General features: G+C 37.8%; 2 protein-coding genes across 2 annotated transcripts; one reads left to right on the plus strand and one right to left on the minus strand.

Moving 5' to 3' along the window:
* Positions 1 to 250: 250 nt before the first annotated feature.
* Positions 251 to 4,562, plus strand: LOC103395285 (sodium- and chloride-dependent GABA transporter 3-like). The gene is made up of 14 exons (XM_025065848.1): positions 251 to 539; positions 612 to 746; positions 872 to 1,027; positions 1,194 to 1,269; positions 1,361 to 1,493; positions 1,798 to 1,932; positions 2,022 to 2,125; positions 2,371 to 2,495; positions 2,792 to 2,904; positions 2,989 to 3,126; positions 3,697 to 3,799; positions 3,901 to 4,001; positions 4,130 to 4,300; positions 4,408 to 4,562. The coding sequence occupies exons 1-14, from the start codon at positions 347 to 349 to the stop codon at positions 4,495 to 4,497; spliced, it is 1,773 nt and encodes a 590-aa protein (XP_024921616.1). The 5' UTR covers positions 251 to 346; the 3' UTR covers positions 4,498 to 4,562.
* Positions 4,563 to 5,502: 940 nt separating this feature from the next.
* On the minus strand, positions 5,503 to 17,853 carry p4ha2 (procollagen-proline, 2-oxoglutarate 4-dioxygenase (proline 4-hydroxylase), alpha polypeptide 2). The gene is given in 17 exon segments (XM_008332932.3): positions 5,503 to 6,150; positions 6,331 to 6,427; positions 6,521 to 6,589; positions 7,352 to 7,417; positions 7,517 to 7,540; positions 7,824 to 7,877; positions 8,149 to 8,248; positions 8,411 to 8,481; positions 8,659 to 8,758; positions 8,760 to 8,830; positions 9,038 to 9,234; positions 10,279 to 10,518; positions 11,213 to 11,350; positions 12,429 to 12,580; positions 12,880 to 12,976; positions 13,963 to 14,056; positions 17,692 to 17,853. Coding segments are annotated over 16 exon segments (1,632 nt in total). The 5' UTR covers positions 14,048 to 14,056; positions 17,692 to 17,853; the 3' UTR covers positions 5,503 to 6,079.
* Between the last annotated feature and the right edge of the window lie 642 nt (positions 17,854 to 18,495).

The following is an 18,495-nucleotide window of genomic DNA, read 5'->3' on the forward strand; positions in this document are numbered from 1 at the left end:
TTAAAGACCTGAAATTAATATCATATGATGAACATTAAGTGCAGCATAGTTAACGTCATTACACAGATGTGAAGGCACACAACAAAACAAGTGTTCCAGGCATTTTCAAATAATGTGGACGATGATCAATTAGTTAACAGTATGGAAGACGACCAAAGCCGGTTATCAGATCTACTCTTGTGTGTCTCTGGTGGGGAGGGGAGAGAGAGGGGAAGGGGTGGAGTGGGGGGGGTTATGGGCAGTCATTTGTCCGACTATAAGAACTGTTGTCAAGACTTGAGTCTCCTGATAGTCCTCTGCTCTTATTCACCTTCAGCTACAGAGTGAAGGCTGTCAAAGGGAATCGATGGCCACGAACGGTTTCAAGAATGAAACCTGTCTCACTACTGTGCCGCACAAATGCTCACAGAAACCAAAGGAGGTCAAAGGGCGCGGACACTGGGGATCCAAGACTGAGTTCATCCTGACTGTGATGGGAGCGATCATCGGACCTGGGAATGTCTGGAGGTTCCCTTACCTGTGCTACAGAAACGGAGGAGGTTGGTGATGTTTTTTGGGTTTTTTCTTCTCAACTCTGTTTCTGTATAATCAAATTTTAACCTCTTTTACAGGCGTGTTCTTCATCCCATACATCTTGTTTATATTTACGTGTGGAATCCCGTTATTCTTCATGGAGACGGCCTTGGGCCAGTTCACCACCCAGGGTGGAATCACTTGCTGGAAAAAGATTTGTCCTCTTTTTCAAGGTATGTGAAAACCTGTCTTCATCAGTGAAATAAATGAACATGAACAGAATCAATGTGAAGCCTGTTGTTGATTCAACAAGAACAACAAAACCTCCACTGATGTCTGATGTCATCTGTTTCCCCAGGCATTGGTTTTGCCAGTCACATGATCATTGCATTCAGTGCAACCTCCTACATTGTCATCATTGCATGGGCATTCTTTTACCTGTTCTTCTCCTTCAGGGCAGAACTGCCCTGGGCTACATGTGGAAATGACTGGAACACAGGTCGTTGTTGTTGTTGTTGTTGTTGTTGTTGTTGTTGAAAAGAACTTCTTTCCTTGTGGAAAATCCCTGAATGTTAAATAGAAATCCATATATTTCTTTTATCTAAAATGAAATATTTACATATTTGACTTAAATTATTTATTTTATTATTAGAATTGTTTCCTCTCCTTCCTCCTCCTAGACTCATGTGTGGACTTTAATCAAACAAACCGGAGTCTCATCCTGAACACTACACTTCCTGTTGTAGAGTTTTGGCAGTATGTATTTGGGCTTAAACTTCCATTTAAAGCCCTCCTGCTGGACTTTTATTTCTGTCTATGTCCCCCAACACTTACATGTTCTCCTCAGGCGCCGTGTTTTGAAAATCTCAGCTGGTATTGATGAGGTGGGCAGCTTGAGATGGGAGTTGGCCCTCTGTCTGATCCTGAGCTGGGTCGTCTGCTACTTCTGTGTCTGGAAAGGCATCAAGTCCACAGGAAAGGTGAGTGACAGTGACCCTGAACCATCACATGAACAACAAGACGTGAAACTAAACAGTAATGAAGTGGAATGCTCGTGATATTTTGTAAGTACAGCGTAAAACAGCATATCAAACCCCCGGTCTGGGGACCAGTGCCAGTCCATTGGTCATTTGGTACAGGGTCACAGTGGGAGACAGTAAAAAAATGTACTTCTGTTTTACTAATTTACTTAATTCAGAAAGAATCCAATCAGGTCTTTGTTACCACTGCCAAAATATGCTAAATAAATACTGGCTCATGATGAATCTAAAACTTTGTTTCCAGGCCGTCTATTTCACTGCCACCTTCCCCTTCATCACCCTGCTGGTTTTACTGGTGCGTGGCGTTACCCTCCCGGGGGCAATGGATGGAATCATTTACTATCTCTACCCGGATATCTCCCGTCTTTCAGATCCCCAGGTAAAGACATTTTAGGAAAGTCCTTAAATCCATAGAAGTAGTGCATGCACACACACATATATATACACGTAGATGTTTATATTTTTCAGGTTTGGATGGATGCAGGAACTCAAGTACTCTTTTCTTACGCCATCGGCCTGGGTTTCCTCACCTCCCTCGGCAGCTATAACACTTACAACAACGACTGCTACAGGTTAACAAAAGAAAAAAAAGAGTGCTGATGTCTACAGCACTGCCCAGTTGTGTCAAAATATTCTTATATATTTCATTATATACAATTTGAAAATACTGTAGTACACCCACATTCCTGTCTATGATTCTGAAAACATTTGATTCCATTTCAAACACATTCGTGTTTATTATCCTACTACTTCACTCCTTCAACAGTTATCTGCCATTTTCTTTTTAGTCAATCAAATTTCTCTTTTCGCCGCTCAGGGACTCGTTTTTCCTGTGCCTGCTCAATAGCGCCACCAGTGTTGTGGCAGGCTTTGCAATTTTCTCTGTCTTGGGATTTATGATGTATGAACAAGGAGTGCACATAGCTGAAGTGGCAGAATCTGGTATGTACTGAAATTTAACATGCTTACCTTAGGTAGTTGTTTTCAATTAACTTCTTCTTCATCATCATCATCATCATCATCAATTTCTAAACCAGTTACCTAAGTAAGGACAGGACTAATGTTTGACAGTGAAAATACTGAAGGACATTTCTATGCCAGCAAAGGATATTTGGATAAATGCAATATGCAACGTCACCACTAGAAGCCACTGTCCTACACACTGCTCCAAAAGGTAGTTACACTGTGTGTGTGTTTTTTATTTTTTTTTGTGATGTCGTCTGTGAATGTGTGTGTAGGGCCAGGTCTGGCCTTCATCGTCTACCCTCGTGCAGTGGCCATGATGCCCATGCCTCAGGTGTGGTCAGTGTGTTTCTTCATCATGATTATTCTGCTTGGACTGGATAGTCAGGTATCCATACAGTCGTATGACTGAACTACTGATCTTTATTTTTGTTTATACTGAATCTTTAACATTCTCACTCACTCTTTGCAGTTCGTTGGCCTGGAGTGTCTGATGACATCAATCGTTGATCTCTTCCCAAATCACTTGAACCGGGGTTTTCGTCGTGAGCTCGTTCTGCTGGCTATCTGCTTTACCGGCTGTGTTTTGGGATTTTCACTGGTCACTGAGGTCTGTAGTATACAGTTCCAAACCTAAAGATGAAACAAACAAAATTTGTTTTACTTGGTCAGGGTTAAACTGTCAGCTGCTACAGTACTATGGTTCTGTTGTACTGTAACTTTGAACAGTGACAAAAGTGAATCAATCAATTAAATATGTTGCTTTTATCTCTCTGATGATTTAAATGTGCACTGACCATGAACCATGACCCACATATACCAGCAACAGTTTGATTTCAGTCTGTCACATTTATTATTTTTAATTTTCACAAATATAGTGACCATATACTGTATAAGTAGTTGTGCTGCCTTGTTGAAGATTACTGGTTTTCTCCAGGCAGTTTGATCAAATGACAAACATTATTTGCAAATGTTATGCCTTAATTGTATTTGAAGGGACATTTCACATGCATTCTTTGGACTGGAGTTCTGGAAAATTCTGAGAGCTTTTGATATTATTCTTTTTCTCTGCGTACAAAACCATCAGTTATTACATCAATACACAGAAACAATCATCTAAGAAGGATGTGGATGTGTTGCAGATCACTGTATGATATTCAAAGCTTTCACCATGTTCTAGGGAGGTATGTACCTGCTCCAGCTGTTGGACCACCATGTGTGCAGTGGCAGTACCCTCCTCCTCCTCTCTTTCTGTCAGTCTGTCAGCATCGCCTGGGTCTACGGTGAGCAGCACCCGTTACAGTAGCTGCAATTAGAAAAAAACAAGAGCCTGTTGACAGGGATGCAGATTTTATAATAATAAAAAAAACTGTTTTCTCCAAAGGTGCAAACCGCTTTTATGATGACATCACGGACATGATCGGTTATCGCCCATACTCAATAATGAAATACTGCTGGTGCTTTGTTACTCCCTTCGTCCTTTTTGTAAGTTCTGACAGTGATTGTCACTTTTCTCCTCCTCTCAGTTTGGTCCCATCATTGTTTTTAGCCTCTGTATCAGGAGATGTCTCTCGTTCACCCGTCACATTTTGACAGTTCTACTCTTTTCACAGGGCACTTTTGTCTTCTCTGCAGCCAGATACTCCCCGCTGAAGTTCAGCAACTCATATGTTTATCCACTCTGGGCCAACATCATGGGCTGGTTCATTGCCACCATCTCCCTTTCTCTGATACCACTATTTGTAGTTTACAAAGTGATGCAGAGAAAGGGTTCTCTTAAGCAGGTGAGCATGTCCTCTTTGTGGGACGAATAAGGGACTCGATTATTGGTACTATTATTATTATTATTATTACATTGTTACAAGTGTAATTTATGTCGTTTTTTCTTTAGCGTTTCCTGCAGCTCTGCCAACCTGAGGATGACCTTTCCTCCGATCAAATATGCCTCCCCCCGGTGTTGACCACAAAGCTCAGTCGGTAAGAAGTGGTCAAAATTTTGACCTCTGACTCGTAGTACTTAGTGTTTTCTGCATCACCTTTTTTTTCTTTTCACTCCTGAGAACTACTGACTCGTAGTACTTAGTGATTTCTGCATCACCTTTTTTTTCTTTTCATACGACAGATTGCTCCTTTATCTCAAAATATTTCAAATGGTAATTTTTGTTTTTTGTTAAACATATATTTTTTCAATTTCTATGAGGTACCTTTTGGTATAGAGTGGGGGGAAGAGAAATGTCATTTTCTTAATTTGTCTCACTGTTTTGTAGTTGTATTTTCTTTGTTCAACTTTTACTTTAGCTTTTAAGTCTCACTATAGAGTATGTCATCAATTGTAATTGCCACAACTTGAAGAAACCCAGACCAAACATTTGCAATTAATGTTAATTTTGTATTTTTTTTCAGTGCTAACTGTTTTATACCCCTTTGACAATAAATTGCTTCTGTTCAACTAAAGAATCTTTTGCAATATCTACAAAAGGAAGAAAAAGAAAATGAGGGAATAGGCATTAGGAATAGGATTTTTTTTCTTCAAAAAACGACATTTCCCATTGACCGGTCGGTGACGCTTTGTAGAGTGCATGTTTTAGAAGACGGATCGTTTGATAATTTGTACCTATAATACCCAGTAAAAATACAACACACCTCAACATGTTGAAGGACGGCTATGAGAGGTGAAATCCAACATATTAGGATTGTTCATACGAGTTATTTCACTGATCATTCGACTGACTTGTTTCTTGTTTCTTAAGCAAATCATTTTGATGTTTCTCAGTAATCACGCTTAAGACTTTATCTGACAAAACAACAGAGAAAGATGCAGGGGTGGCTGGTGTAACAATTATTAGTTAATTTACACCCGCTCCACGTGGTTTGGCATGAATTTAGGGTCATGCTAATTGAAATGTTGAGATAATATTAGGTCAGTTTGCTAGATCATTCTGATGAGGGTTAAATAACGCCATGTAAGCAAAAAGCACAAGTCAAATTTATGACAAGTCATTGTTTATTGACCATGTTGCCATCCGGTAGACAGCACACAACGTGACAACATAATAATTTAAACACTATATAAATAGAAATGTTCTGGAGATGTTTTGAACAATTTAATCTCATGTCTGGAGAATGCATTTAAACATATGAATTCAGCACTGTGGATTAATTTAAAAAAAAACCCAACAAACTAGTAAAAAAAATAAGGGTAAGGTCAGATTTTCTGAGCATTTTGTCCTGATAACCAAAATGATGATCATCTATTTAATAATCTTAAAAACTACAATCTCTAATCACCTTGCCAAAATTCTTTTTGTTTAAATGAGAGAATCTTCACAGTCGATATTTTGTCATACTTATTAAGAAGATAGCGTGGAAATAGTAAGACTAATAGCTGAGATGCACATTAAAAAAAAAAGACAAAAAAGAAAAGGAAAAATGAACCAGATCTTAATTGTGCAGACTGCAGAGGAAGTGAGCAGTAACTGGAGTGTTGTAGAATGTTAAAAGGTAAACTAGTGAAATAGATTTAAGACCATGGGGATTTTGTATGTTTGACTTTTCACTGGTGTTCAGTCCACTTCTGTCAGGCCACACGGTCTCAAGAACTCTTGTCCTCTCTCATGAATCCACTTGTTTGACACTGAGAAAATAACAATAAAGGACACAATATAAGACAGATGAGAGACAGGTAGATTGTGAGATATAATCAATAACCATAATCAATATAGTAATAGTCATGAACACACAAACACAAAAGCAACAGCAGGACACTCATTGCACGCTGGAATAATAGACTGAAGGTGAGTCCTGTTTCACTCACCCCATTTACTTCCTACTAAGACTGGACAGGCTGCATGTCTTGTTCGATAGTCTCCCTCCCCACTTCTGAATAGGTTGTACCAAAAAACTGCTGTCCCCTGTGAAAAAGGTTGTAAAGTGACATGATTACAAAAAAGGTGGTAAAAAAAATGCAATCTAAAGACCACTAAAGGCAAAACTGTTAATCTCACCTTTCTGGGTCTGATTGCTGCTCCAAAGTCAGGGAAGACAGTAGCGCCCCCTGCCTCAACGTCACTCATCTGGCAAAAGAAACAACTAACTGTTTAGAATGACCTCATAAGTACATATTAAGAACAACTGTGAATTTTTTGGACATTAATAATTCTATGAGCAAAACTTAACATAACACAAGAAAAGTGAAAGAGAACTACAGATCTGCACCACACCAGAGAAATGGTGTCCATATAAGAAGTAATACTACTATGAGGGTAAATATAATTTTACAACAACAAAGAATAGAAGATGGACAGTCACCCTTTTCCACAAGAATTCAAAGAGTCAGAAAGATGCTGGTAAATGCAGAACAGTTAGAGTTGTTAAGCAGAACTCAAGTAAAAAACGTAAGCAATTAAACTATGATAATCCTATAAACTAACCCTTTATGTGTTTCACATACAGAGCAGACTATAAAACATCATGAAATCCATTCCTTTTATACCCAACTTTCATTTCATTACAGAACCATAGAGCCATAATAAAGATGTTAAATGGGAATGGCCAACAAAACTCTCTACAACATGTACTGGAACTGATTGACAAGTCTCAGTTTTTACTGCCTTTATTAAGTGGAAATTAAAACAGCATTGTTTTTAAAATGATGTTGAACTGCCCCATCAAAGAACTCCAGAGGTCAAACAATAGATCTGGACATGCCAAACAAGGGCGTCAAAGTCAATCAATCCAAGTCCAAGATTGAACCAGAGCTCATGCCCATGAAGTGAATTACAGGCGTGTTAACAGCTCAGGCTTTCAGTCAATAGAAACCCGATGCACATACTTACGTAGTTCAACAAAGTTGCCATACGATTTCCAGTGCCTAATCTTTTGAAGGCATCTGGCTCATCTTTCTATAAGGATAGAATTCACAAGTGAAACACATTAAACACACAGACCCACACACATGTACTTACATAGTTTAGGAACGTAGCAAGTCTATTTCCATCAACCTTGAGGTTGCTGTCAAATGGACGCTGCAACAGACGTATATAACATTTAAGCCAAGACCAAAAAGACTTCCTGTGATGAGGCCACAATTCTAGGCATTAACTTTGGTTCTTCATCAGACTTAAATTATTGTCACTGTTATAAAGTTTATTAAAGAGTGTCATTTATGTATATATGTATACATGAAATGAAAATGAATTTTTCATTTCATGTGTTTTATATTGTAAAGTTAACTAACAAAAAGAACACTAACAGACAAACCATTTTTTCAATGGACAATAACACGATGGGACTTGAGCTTTAACTCACCCTGGAAAAGTCAAAATGTGGCTCATACTGTCCTCCAACTCCGTAATTTGCAACCTGTAGACAAAAATAATTTCAAAAAGTCTGTACTACTTTTCTTCTTTGTGAATGTTTCTAGAATCTCAACTGTTGCAATATTATTATATTTTTACAACTTTTGAACCCAGTCTCCTATCATTATTTAGTATAGTATTTTTATAGTATATTTGTTATAGACTATTTCAGCAATTTCCCATTAGGGGTTAATTTAGCATTTCTGATTCTGATTATACTTAAGAATATAGATACATTAGGCAAAACTGAGGTAATAAAATGTGCAATTTTGTACTTGTAGTAACTCTGCAGTTTCGACTGTGAGTCCTGTTAGGTCCTGTATTCTCTGATTGACTCTGGCAATGACAGGATCGTCTTCTCCCTCTAACCATGCACTGAGAAATAAAGAGAAAGAGGAAGAGACAGAGGAATCATTGGAATGTCCTGTTTGTCTCCAAAATTGATTACGGTTACTTGAATGAAAAAAAGAAACATCTGTTATAATAACTGAACACCACTAGAGGGCAGCCAATGACCATTTCCCTTCTTGAAGTTACCTTTTAGACACCCTGTAGTTAGCTGTGGTCAGGACTCCCGTTTTAGGATCACGAACAGTAGCCCTGGCAAGCTTTAAAGGAGAGATAAGTGAATATTTCTATTTGTTTTATTGTCTTACATCTGAAACCAACTGAGTATAACAGATATGCAAACATGTTTACAGCGTCATCAAATGTTTTTTGAAAGGAATCGTCTTACTGAAATAAAAATTGGATCTGATATTTACCTTTGCACTTTTATGTCTTACCCTGGGTTTAGCCAGTTCCTTTATTGTTTCTATCTCCTCATCTGAAAGGAAGCTAAGGTAGCGTACAATGCGGGGACTGTCCCACTCATCCTCCTCCTTCACTGAGCAAGAGAAGAGGATTATGGTTCCCGTCCCTGTAGCGACAGGACAAGCGACTGCGCCTGGCTTCGGTCTGTCAAAATACAAAAGGTGTGTATGAACACATATATATATATAAAACCCACATTTTAGTTAATTAATTATGAATGTGCTAATATTCCATTTTCTTTACCTTTAATGTACTGTACCAGTATTTACACAAAATGTGCAATTACTGGTACAGTAGAATGGATCTTATAACTTTTACTTTTGTTGCTTTTTTATATTTTTGACATCTCACCAGTTGGACACCCTCTCCTCTGCACAGAGCTTCATAGATCTCTCTCTCAGGGAGGTGGTCTTGGGGTCTGGAGTAAGTTCCCAGCTGAATGGGTTCTTCAGATGCAGGCTGGTAAGACTGGTTCTGTTCTGTGAGCTGCTTGGACAGTAACCGTTCATAATAGCGAAGGTTTCCTCCTGCCCTGTCATGGCTGGAATCTGTCAGTTCAAAGAAAAGTACTGCTGTTAAGTGACAAGTAGGCTGATCCGTTTTCTCAACACTGTAAACATAAACCAGATATAAATAATTGACACTTCTTGTATAAATATACAAGTGTCATAATGTTGAAGTAATTTCAGTTTAGTTTAGTTTACGTTAGTTTTGTTCTGTTTACTTTAGTTCAGTAAAATATCAACTAGAAATGAAGCTCAGGTTTTAGTGAAATTATTTTTAACTATATCAAGTATACTTTTATCAATCTCACTGTACTTACATTTCAACATTAGCTAAGAAATTCCTCTATATGAATAAAATAATATTAGGAATTGCTTCCTTCAGTTGTGGGCTCATACCACCTGATCCATCTTCCCTACTTCAACTTATTTTTTTTAACAAGTCCACAGTCGAACCACAGCTTTGTAGACTGTCTGCAGCAGTCAATGCAGCTCTCCTGATGCAGAAACTAAAATAACAGTTGAAAAACCACTGGCTCTCACTCTTTTGGGACAACACCCTGCCGCTCTGGTAACCACTGCAGCAAGGAGAGAGTGGATTGTAGTGAGAAGTAAAACAGCAAGAAGACAACCTATGAATTAACCCCCTGTGGTGAACTGTGGTCATGAAGCTCACTTAACTGTTGTCTATATGATAAAGACCGGAAAAACACACCAGTGCTTCTTTACACACATTAAATGTGTTATTGTAGTTTTTGTTAAATTTTGAAACCATAAACCACTGATCTATTGGTTAATCTGTAAGAAAGTTAAATTACCAAGCCCAAGCTTATCTTGAATGCAGTGCTGAGCTGCAGTATTCAAGTGTACTTTATTTTTAAAAATAAAAATAAACAAGCTTTGACTGCTTTTTGAACAAGTCTGGCGTTGTTTCCTTTTACCATTGTTTGTGAAACTGGAAAAACAAATTGGAAATTCTGTCATGAACTGGAGGACAATGTGCAGTGATTTGTTATCTTGAGTTCTCTGTGTACTGTGTTTTTATAAGCACATGAGTTTGTGCTCACACTTGTCTCAGCTCCACCTTACCTACTGCCACCAGCCGTCTGGTCAGCTCAATGGCTCGAGGCAGGTCACCCATTTGGTAAACAGAGTAGCTGAGGTAATCCAAAATATCCGCCTTGGAAACCACAGAATCCTCGCCAGCATCCAGCTGCTTTAAGGACTGCTGCATCCACAGCACAGCGTGATAATAATCAGCTTCGTTGTAGGCTGTTTTCCCCATATCAAAGCAGTCGTCAACTGTTAACATGGCACTGGAGTGTACGCCTGTGGGGGGGATAAGAGGGTGAGGGGGGCAATTTCATATAGTGAATGTGTTGGTAAATTCACAGGAAGAATAATATAGTAGTGTTGGGTTGAAGCTAATTTCTTCACGTTTATCCAAATCATTCTATTGTCCTTGAAGTAAAGACTAAACTTTACAGAGTCAGTCCTGTGTGGCGGACCTGAAATGGTTGAATAATTGTAGCCTTAACCTTACGTCAGATCATTCATTATCCCTGCCCGATCTAAAAAAAAGAAAATCACTTACACTTAATTCCAACCACACCCTATCCAAGAAATGTCCAAAGTTAAGGCTGCACCCACAACGGCAGGGCACAAATTCAGCAGGGCACAAATTCAACCAAATTCATTTAAATTTCAATCTTTTCATCATTTAACCCTGCAATGCATGGAGAGCCAAATTCATTTAAATTTCAATATTTTCATCATTTAACCCTGCAATGCATGTTATTTTACTTCCACTGAGAAGAACTGCTGAGTTCTATAAAAATGAGTTTAAACCTTTAACAAGTCTCCTCCACAGTTAAGTATTCCAGTTTGAAAAGTTTTTCTATAAAATACAGCAGTAACTGTAGAGAATATTACAACATCGGTTGATTTATAATCTCTGCACAGCTTTTTGTAATAAAGAAATACTTTTTATTTTTACATAAATCACTGCAGCGTCCAATGTTACCTGGCAGCTTCCCCCGTGAGAAGGCTTCAGAATCCAGTTGGTACGTGTCCTGAAGACGCATCAATGCCTTGGCTGCACCTGTTTCATCTTCCTTATCTGGGAAGTACTGTCTGTGCATGGACATGTTGGAAATGAATCCTGAGAAAAAAAACAGGAAAAGATGTTGCTGTAAATGTGAGGAAAAAGAGAATTATATGGTGTAAACTATGGCCTTGTACTAAATTATCCAGATTTTAAGGCCCTTGCAAAGTTTTCTAGATTTGGCCACATGTTCTTCTATGCTCTGTGACACCAATCATTAAATTGTTTTTATTACATCCCTTATAACTAAAACCACCTTCCTTCTTATTGTTATTACTTTTTTTTTCTTTTGACGCTGCAGATGAATTAAGAAAAAAGAAATCTGTAGCAGCAGTTGTTGCACATGTGTGACATGGTCTTAGGCTATTTCCCCACAGTCAGCACAAACGTTGCTGCTGCAGCAGTTCTATCTCCAGACTTCTTTGTGACTACTGTTATGCCTTCACACAGACATCTGATGAATATTATCTCCTAGCATGTAATATTGGTGACTAACAAACACTAAGAACAGTAAAAAAGTTGTGGTTTCATTTTTCATTGAACATGGAGTCAGATTTCACCATCTGTTCACTTGGCTTCATCACAAATGCTCGAGGGGAGGGTTTTATTACCTTGTTTCTATATTCGTACATACTTATTCAGGGGAAGCATCTTAAGACATAAATTACTTTTTCTCAGTGACAGTTCACTCACATTCTTACCACCAGGTATTGTGCATATTCCAATCACGTCAAGTCTGTAGATGAAAATGTGGATCAAGCATATCCAAAATCTTGACACAATGTTCAATCTCTTTATGTAAACATCTGGTCTCTAATCTCCATCTGCCTCTCCAACTCATAGCCATGTGTACAGATTCAGAAGTAACAGCACACACCGGTAAAGCATTTGTCTGCCTCACAGATATCTGCTAGAATAAACATTCGAACACTCCTAGATCCAAACACACACAGACACAGAACATGGCCAAGTTCTGTGGAAATGAGAAACAGCTGCAGCTCCAACATGACAGCCTTTGAGGAGCAGCAGAATTTTATTAAAACCTTCAAGTGAAATGTTAAATGCGGTTATCCTATATGTTAGAACATTGTCATTTAAGAAAAAAAAAAGTCTGTCTTTTTTTTTTTTTTTTTACCATCAGAAGGGTTCTGAAGCACCAGACTCTCCACTTCAGACCACTCTGTATTGAGTCTCTTCATCAGTTTGTAAGCATTGACTGGATGGGCCAGATATCCCTCTGGATCAGATGTGGACATTCTGGTCAGAGTGTCCAGTTTGTTGGCCCAGCTGTGAGACAGACAATGTAAGACATGCTGAATGGTCAGATAATCTCTCAAGAGCCTACTCGTTTGTTGTTAATGAAACAAAAAAGTTTAACATTAACAAACAGCTGTGTTAATTTGTGTTTTACAAACATTTTTGAAGAATGTGCTTCTTATGTTTCAGTGGAACTACCGACAGAAACTTAAATATTTCAAATTTAGATTTGTGAAGCAAGAAGTTCACAAACAAGCTTGGATACCTTTAACTGAGCAAAGTACTCAAAGACTTTGTTGCAATTGTAAGTCTCACGTATTATAATTTACCTCTTAATTGCAGCCAATTTGGACTCCTCTGCTTTTATATACTCCCTCAGAGACTGGACCAGCTCTTTTTCTGTGTAGACCAAGTCTGTCATTTGACCTTCAGGGACAAGGACACAGACAAAGTTGATGAGTATATTCATCTTGTTTAAGTATTTTTGTATTTCCAAAAATAAGAAAGAAAGTGAATTAACTTCATTAACTTCATTAACAAATGTTACTATCTTTATTTGATCATAAATGAATCAATTAAAAGTGTTTCTAGACGTCCCAGACTTACTCCTGAGTCACTGACTCTCTCAGGGTCTTAGTGTTTTCTTCCATGTGGATGTGGTTGGAGTGTATTATTCGAGTAAACATCTCCATGGAGATATTCAGCCCTGAATAATTCACAGGGGTTGCCAAGAAAGAAGGACAATAAATCACTTATATTGTTTCTGCAACCACAGGATCTGAAATAAAGAGAATCAGTGCAGCTGAAGTCTCTTGTGTGACACTGCCTGTTAAGTGACGTCAATGTACCCATGTACATGTGTAAACCAGTGGTCGCAGTCCTCACAAGCAAGAAGATAAGCCACACCAAAGAACAAAAAAAAACTATTTAAGTGTTTTGTTCTTCCTTGTAAAATGTAGTTGGTGCTTGAGGTTTACTTGCTCACTGCAGAGGAAAAGTAAGTGAACAGAAAAGTACAACTAGATTTTCCACGAGGTAGCTGTGTGCCTGTGCCAGTGAGTGAAGTCACAGGAACTTTAGTTCACCCCATCACCTCATTTGTTCCTGTGTTGTGGAAATATTTTTACATCAAAAAAAGTCTCGAACTTAGGAGACATTTGAATATACATAAATGACAATGCTTGTGTTTAATTATAATATTATTAGAGAATTGAAGAAAGAACAATTACAGAAAACAAATTGGAACAGTATCTTTTTAAATTAGATTGTCAGTCAAGTCTCCCTTTGTCTCCCATTAGTTATTAAGTTAAACCTTGAACCAAACAAAGAATTTTGCAAACATGATATGTTTGAGAGGAGAAAAATGTGAAATTATCTATGTAGAAAAAAATGTGGAGTAAATATTAACCCACCTATAGAAGTGAAAATCTCTGCCTGTGTCATGGAGCAGTAGCAGGAGAGCAGAGCCCAGCAAAAGGCAGAAAGCAATCTCACCATTTCGCCTCCCTGTAATGAGAAAGATTATCGTGTGCTGTCATGACAGGCCACAGTCTTGAGTGAATCAGAAAACATTATATCATTAAAAAATACCTATTTCCTGCTGCCAGTTTGCAAATGTTACGTTAGCTAATCGACTGTTACTTGTTCAGTCCTGACCCTTCATTCACTAGTGTAGTTTAGCTCTGTTTGGACAGTGTTCCAAAGAATCACGTGAGCAAAACACAAATAGAATTCCCTGTTGCCAGTGACTGAGATTTGCTGCATGTTGGACCATATTTTACATCACAGAGTCCTTTACAGAACACTGAGGTCACCAAATGGTAGCGGTGGCGCTGCTCTCAACTTAAGGACTCTTTCCTAACAGCGTGGCACTGGAGGCAGGTTTGTTTGGTGATGACTTTACTTTACCCCCCTGGCTTTCTCTTCATCTGCTCTGCCACATCACACACTCGACTGTAATGATGGCTTACAGCCGACTGTGTACGTGTACACACAGCCCTCACAATGTCATTACAGCATGAATCAGTCATCATGTCATCAATGGCTTAGTGAAAAGGAGCAATGCAACTTTCTCCAAGTGCAGAAAAAAGTGCCTTTAAGCCATATTACTAAAGTTTATTTATTTATCACAAATGGTAACCAGAAATGGAGCAAAGATCCAAGACATTAAGTTTACTGTTGACGAGTCAATAGAAATCCTGCTCCGTTACACTCTCACTTCCTCAGCTACAGCCCTGTACTGACTTGTTCTATGTTGTCAGCAAGTTACAAGGAGGAAAAATCTACTGCATAGTTCACAAATGAAGAAACAGAGAATGAAAGGTTAAGAAAAAACAAGAAGGTAAAAATCAAAGGGGAAAACTTAAGTTGAAAGTGTAGCTTTCATTTACTTTAAGACATCAAAAATAGACAAAGCTGGAAAAATTAATTTTAAACAGTGATATGCTTTAGTGTTCTTCTCTCAGGGCATATGGATTTATCTTTGTTAAATTAACACACCAAGCACTGAAACAACCAAAACTTTCTTGTTTTTAATACATTACTCTCTAGTAATTTATAGCCTATATAACTGACCAGCCTAAAACACAGCCTTGCTTGTTGTTGCAGGCTGTAACACTCATGTCACATTCCTGGAAGCAGGCCTGTTACATTTTTTACCCAACGTTCCCAACTCTTGACCCTTCCCATTTCGCAAATGTTGGGGTAAAGCCCAGAGGTTAGGTCATCGAAGGCCACAAAGGAATGATCAAACAAGTGGTACTTTTCTTTAAATAAAGAAAAAGTTTTAGTATATTCACTTGATCAGTTGAAGATTTTTCTACTATTCCATTTTTTAAAAGTAATGTCTTCACGATTTTCTTTTTCTTTTTTGCAAAACATCATATTTTCCATGATATTTATTTTAACATTTAATGGCTTGTACAGAGAGATAAAGCTCTAGAGAAATGCACTCCCTTGCCACAGGCGCTGACCCAACGACAGTAATAGAGCAGATGTGTCTAATCCCGTTTCTCTACTGGATCGCACAGGACAAATCTGCAAAACAACAACGTGGCTTGTCAATTTATCATGTCTGGCTCACATCACATCCAAGTGGAGAAGGTGATGAATCTTTTAGGGATTTATACTTTAAATAAAGGGATCAAAACAAACTACAAAGACAAGATATTTGTGTGTTGTTAATTATACTTAAACTGGCACAAAGAAGCAAAGAGAATTTGATCCAGAGATGAGTGTTGGCAAATCCAAAAGCAACAGATGACTACTATAAAAAAAAAACAATTTCCCCCAAATTTCATGAACAATTGCAGGACATTTTATACAAAGTAACAAACCATTCTAGAGCTAGCAGACAAAACATCTGCTGAAAGTGCGGATGTGAGGAAAATGTTCTCATAGTTATCATTATCATTTCATGGTACATCATCCTGCAGCAAATCTGCAGGATGATCAAGAACATGCTCCAAAAGCAACAAGCAGGAGGCAACAAATGGAACGTCTCTGGGAGCCAGAAAACGATCAATAGTTTAAATCAAATTGACAATTATTTTTAATAAGAAAATAAAAGCAGGGATACCAGGGCCTCATTACAAAAAAAGATTAGAATTTGTTTGGCAAGGAATCACAAGAGAAGACAAGGTCAAATAGTGAAATATCCATTAACCTCAGACTTGTAACTTGTATGTGAAAGACTTACACCAACAAACCAAACATTACTGGATTCATTTACTGAACCTTATTATGATGTCCTAAAATAAATTATGCTTTCTACAAGGTATTGTAATTCAAACATTAATATGCTTTTAATTTCCCATAAATAACCAGAAAATATATACCCGTCTTCTAAATGGTTTAACTTAAAATTTGATTAAGTAAATCATTTTCTATGCAAAAAAAATCTATATTGATAAACACACACTAATAGATTCTAACATGGTTCTGCAGCATTTTTCTAAATGCTATTCGGACAATAGAATAAGAGTTATACAAAAAGATATTCCATATGCCTTTGCATTCTTCAAAGTCTAAAAATTATTATTTTGATATTGAGAAGTTATGTCAATAATGTGAGAATTATTTTTTAATTTAAGCACAGTATTTCACATTGACATTGTTAGGAGTTTTAGTTTTTAATGTTTTACAAAGAAAATATAAGCAGATATTTTTATGCATTGTAAGTGAAGTTGAGTTTGATTTTTACTCTGACTCTGAATTAGGGATGAAGGTAGTATTATATAGCAACGGTCAGAGAATTGCTTCTGGCCTTGATTCATTCTTTCTCTACAGAAGGAGCAAACCTTTTCAGAAATCTTTAGCTGAAGAGAAAGGAAAGTGTGGTGATCTTGGATCACTGCAAAATACTAATAAAAGACTTACATAACTTAACATTAACCACATTTTCTTGACAAATAAAATCTGTCCTGAACTCTGCCCCTAATCCTTAATCCATGAAAAACCAAGTTGCTGTTTTGAAAGGGTTGTGCAAGTTTTGCTCTCTGCCAAAAGGCAAAAAGGGGAATACCAAAAATATTTATTATTGTCAACGTTAAAAATGTGCAATGAATTATGGTCTTTTGACGATTCAAACTACAATGTAGAAAACGAGTAAGAGTCCAAGCCTGTAGTTTCTGACACGGTGCCTGTTCGCCATACCCACTATGCTCATCGGCCAGTGACGTCACTACAGTTGTTTCTAGAAATTCCCAACGCTGGATGTTGAGTTGAGTCCACCGACCCGCGTGTAGCAAGCATTAACACCCTCACTTAATGCAAAACATACAGAATAATTCAATTTTACACACTTTCACACTTTCTCAAAATTTAAACATTTTCTTTACACCTTAATGATTAAGTTCAACATAACTGTTAACGCCGAGGTCTCGTCAACTCTCTCGCTTCTGTTACTAACAGGACAGAAATAAACAGACCTCGTCACACACTTGTTAGCCAATGCTAAATAGAGTTACACGTGCCGAAATCCACAATTTCTCTTAAACTACTAAAAAATAATCTAAAGCCCCGTTATTGATAAACATTCCAGCATGTTCAACAGGCACCCGACCACAACGTTTCAGCCCCTTTTACTATAGTCAAGAGTAGCTTTAATGGCTAATGACATAAAGTGTTCCATTTTATCCTACCTTATTTTTTTACGAACTTTGAAGAGGAACTCCACTGCACGGTGTCAATACACAGTAACACCAAAAACTCTGGCGTTATGGACAGGACTTAGAGGGATTTTAGACGCTGCCACGTACAGAACCTCCTGCAGAACTGACCTAATGCTCAAAGTAGAGGCGCAGCGACATTCCTCCTGCCTTTCGCCGTGTTGCATTCACGGACATCTCGTATGTCCGTATGTTTACACTTAAAATTGCAGACCTGCTAAACCTATATCGTACGATGTGTGCATTAACTTCATTTTTTTATTAGTAGTATTAACTAATGGTGCATTTAGGATAAGTGGATAATGTTCGTTATCCAGCTACACTTTAATTAATAACCATAATAAACACCTGAACTGATGATGAATTATAGTGAATGACCTGCGATGGATGCACAGGATGAAGTGTACAAGAAAGGGTTCGCAATAAAAATGATAAAATATGAGTATGCAGTAATTTACCGCTAGATCAGTTAGATCTGATCGCTAGAATTAACCTTTATTAGCGCTCATCTATAAAATAAATCAAGACCCGCTAGAATTAACCTTTATTAGCGCTCAAACCGTAGTCTCCAGAACAAAATGTAAATGTACAGATGATAAGGTTAAACCTACAATGTACCATTACAGCGTGGGTTTAAGGAAGTCATTCATTACGCCCAAACGATCTTTTAGGATAGTTACGGTGAAATCGTCCATGCAGTTGGTCACGTTTACCGTTTACATGTGGATTTCCAGAGCTTTCCCCCCTCCTGGACCGGACAGCAGATGTTGATCAAAG

Source organism: Cynoglossus semilaevis, chromosome 19, assembly GCF_000523025.1.
Source record: "Cynoglossus semilaevis isolate Cse_v1.0 chromosome 19, Cse_v1.0, whole genome shotgun sequence".
Classification (NCBI taxonomy): domain Eukaryota; kingdom Metazoa; phylum Chordata; class Actinopteri; order Pleuronectiformes; family Cynoglossidae; genus Cynoglossus; species Cynoglossus semilaevis.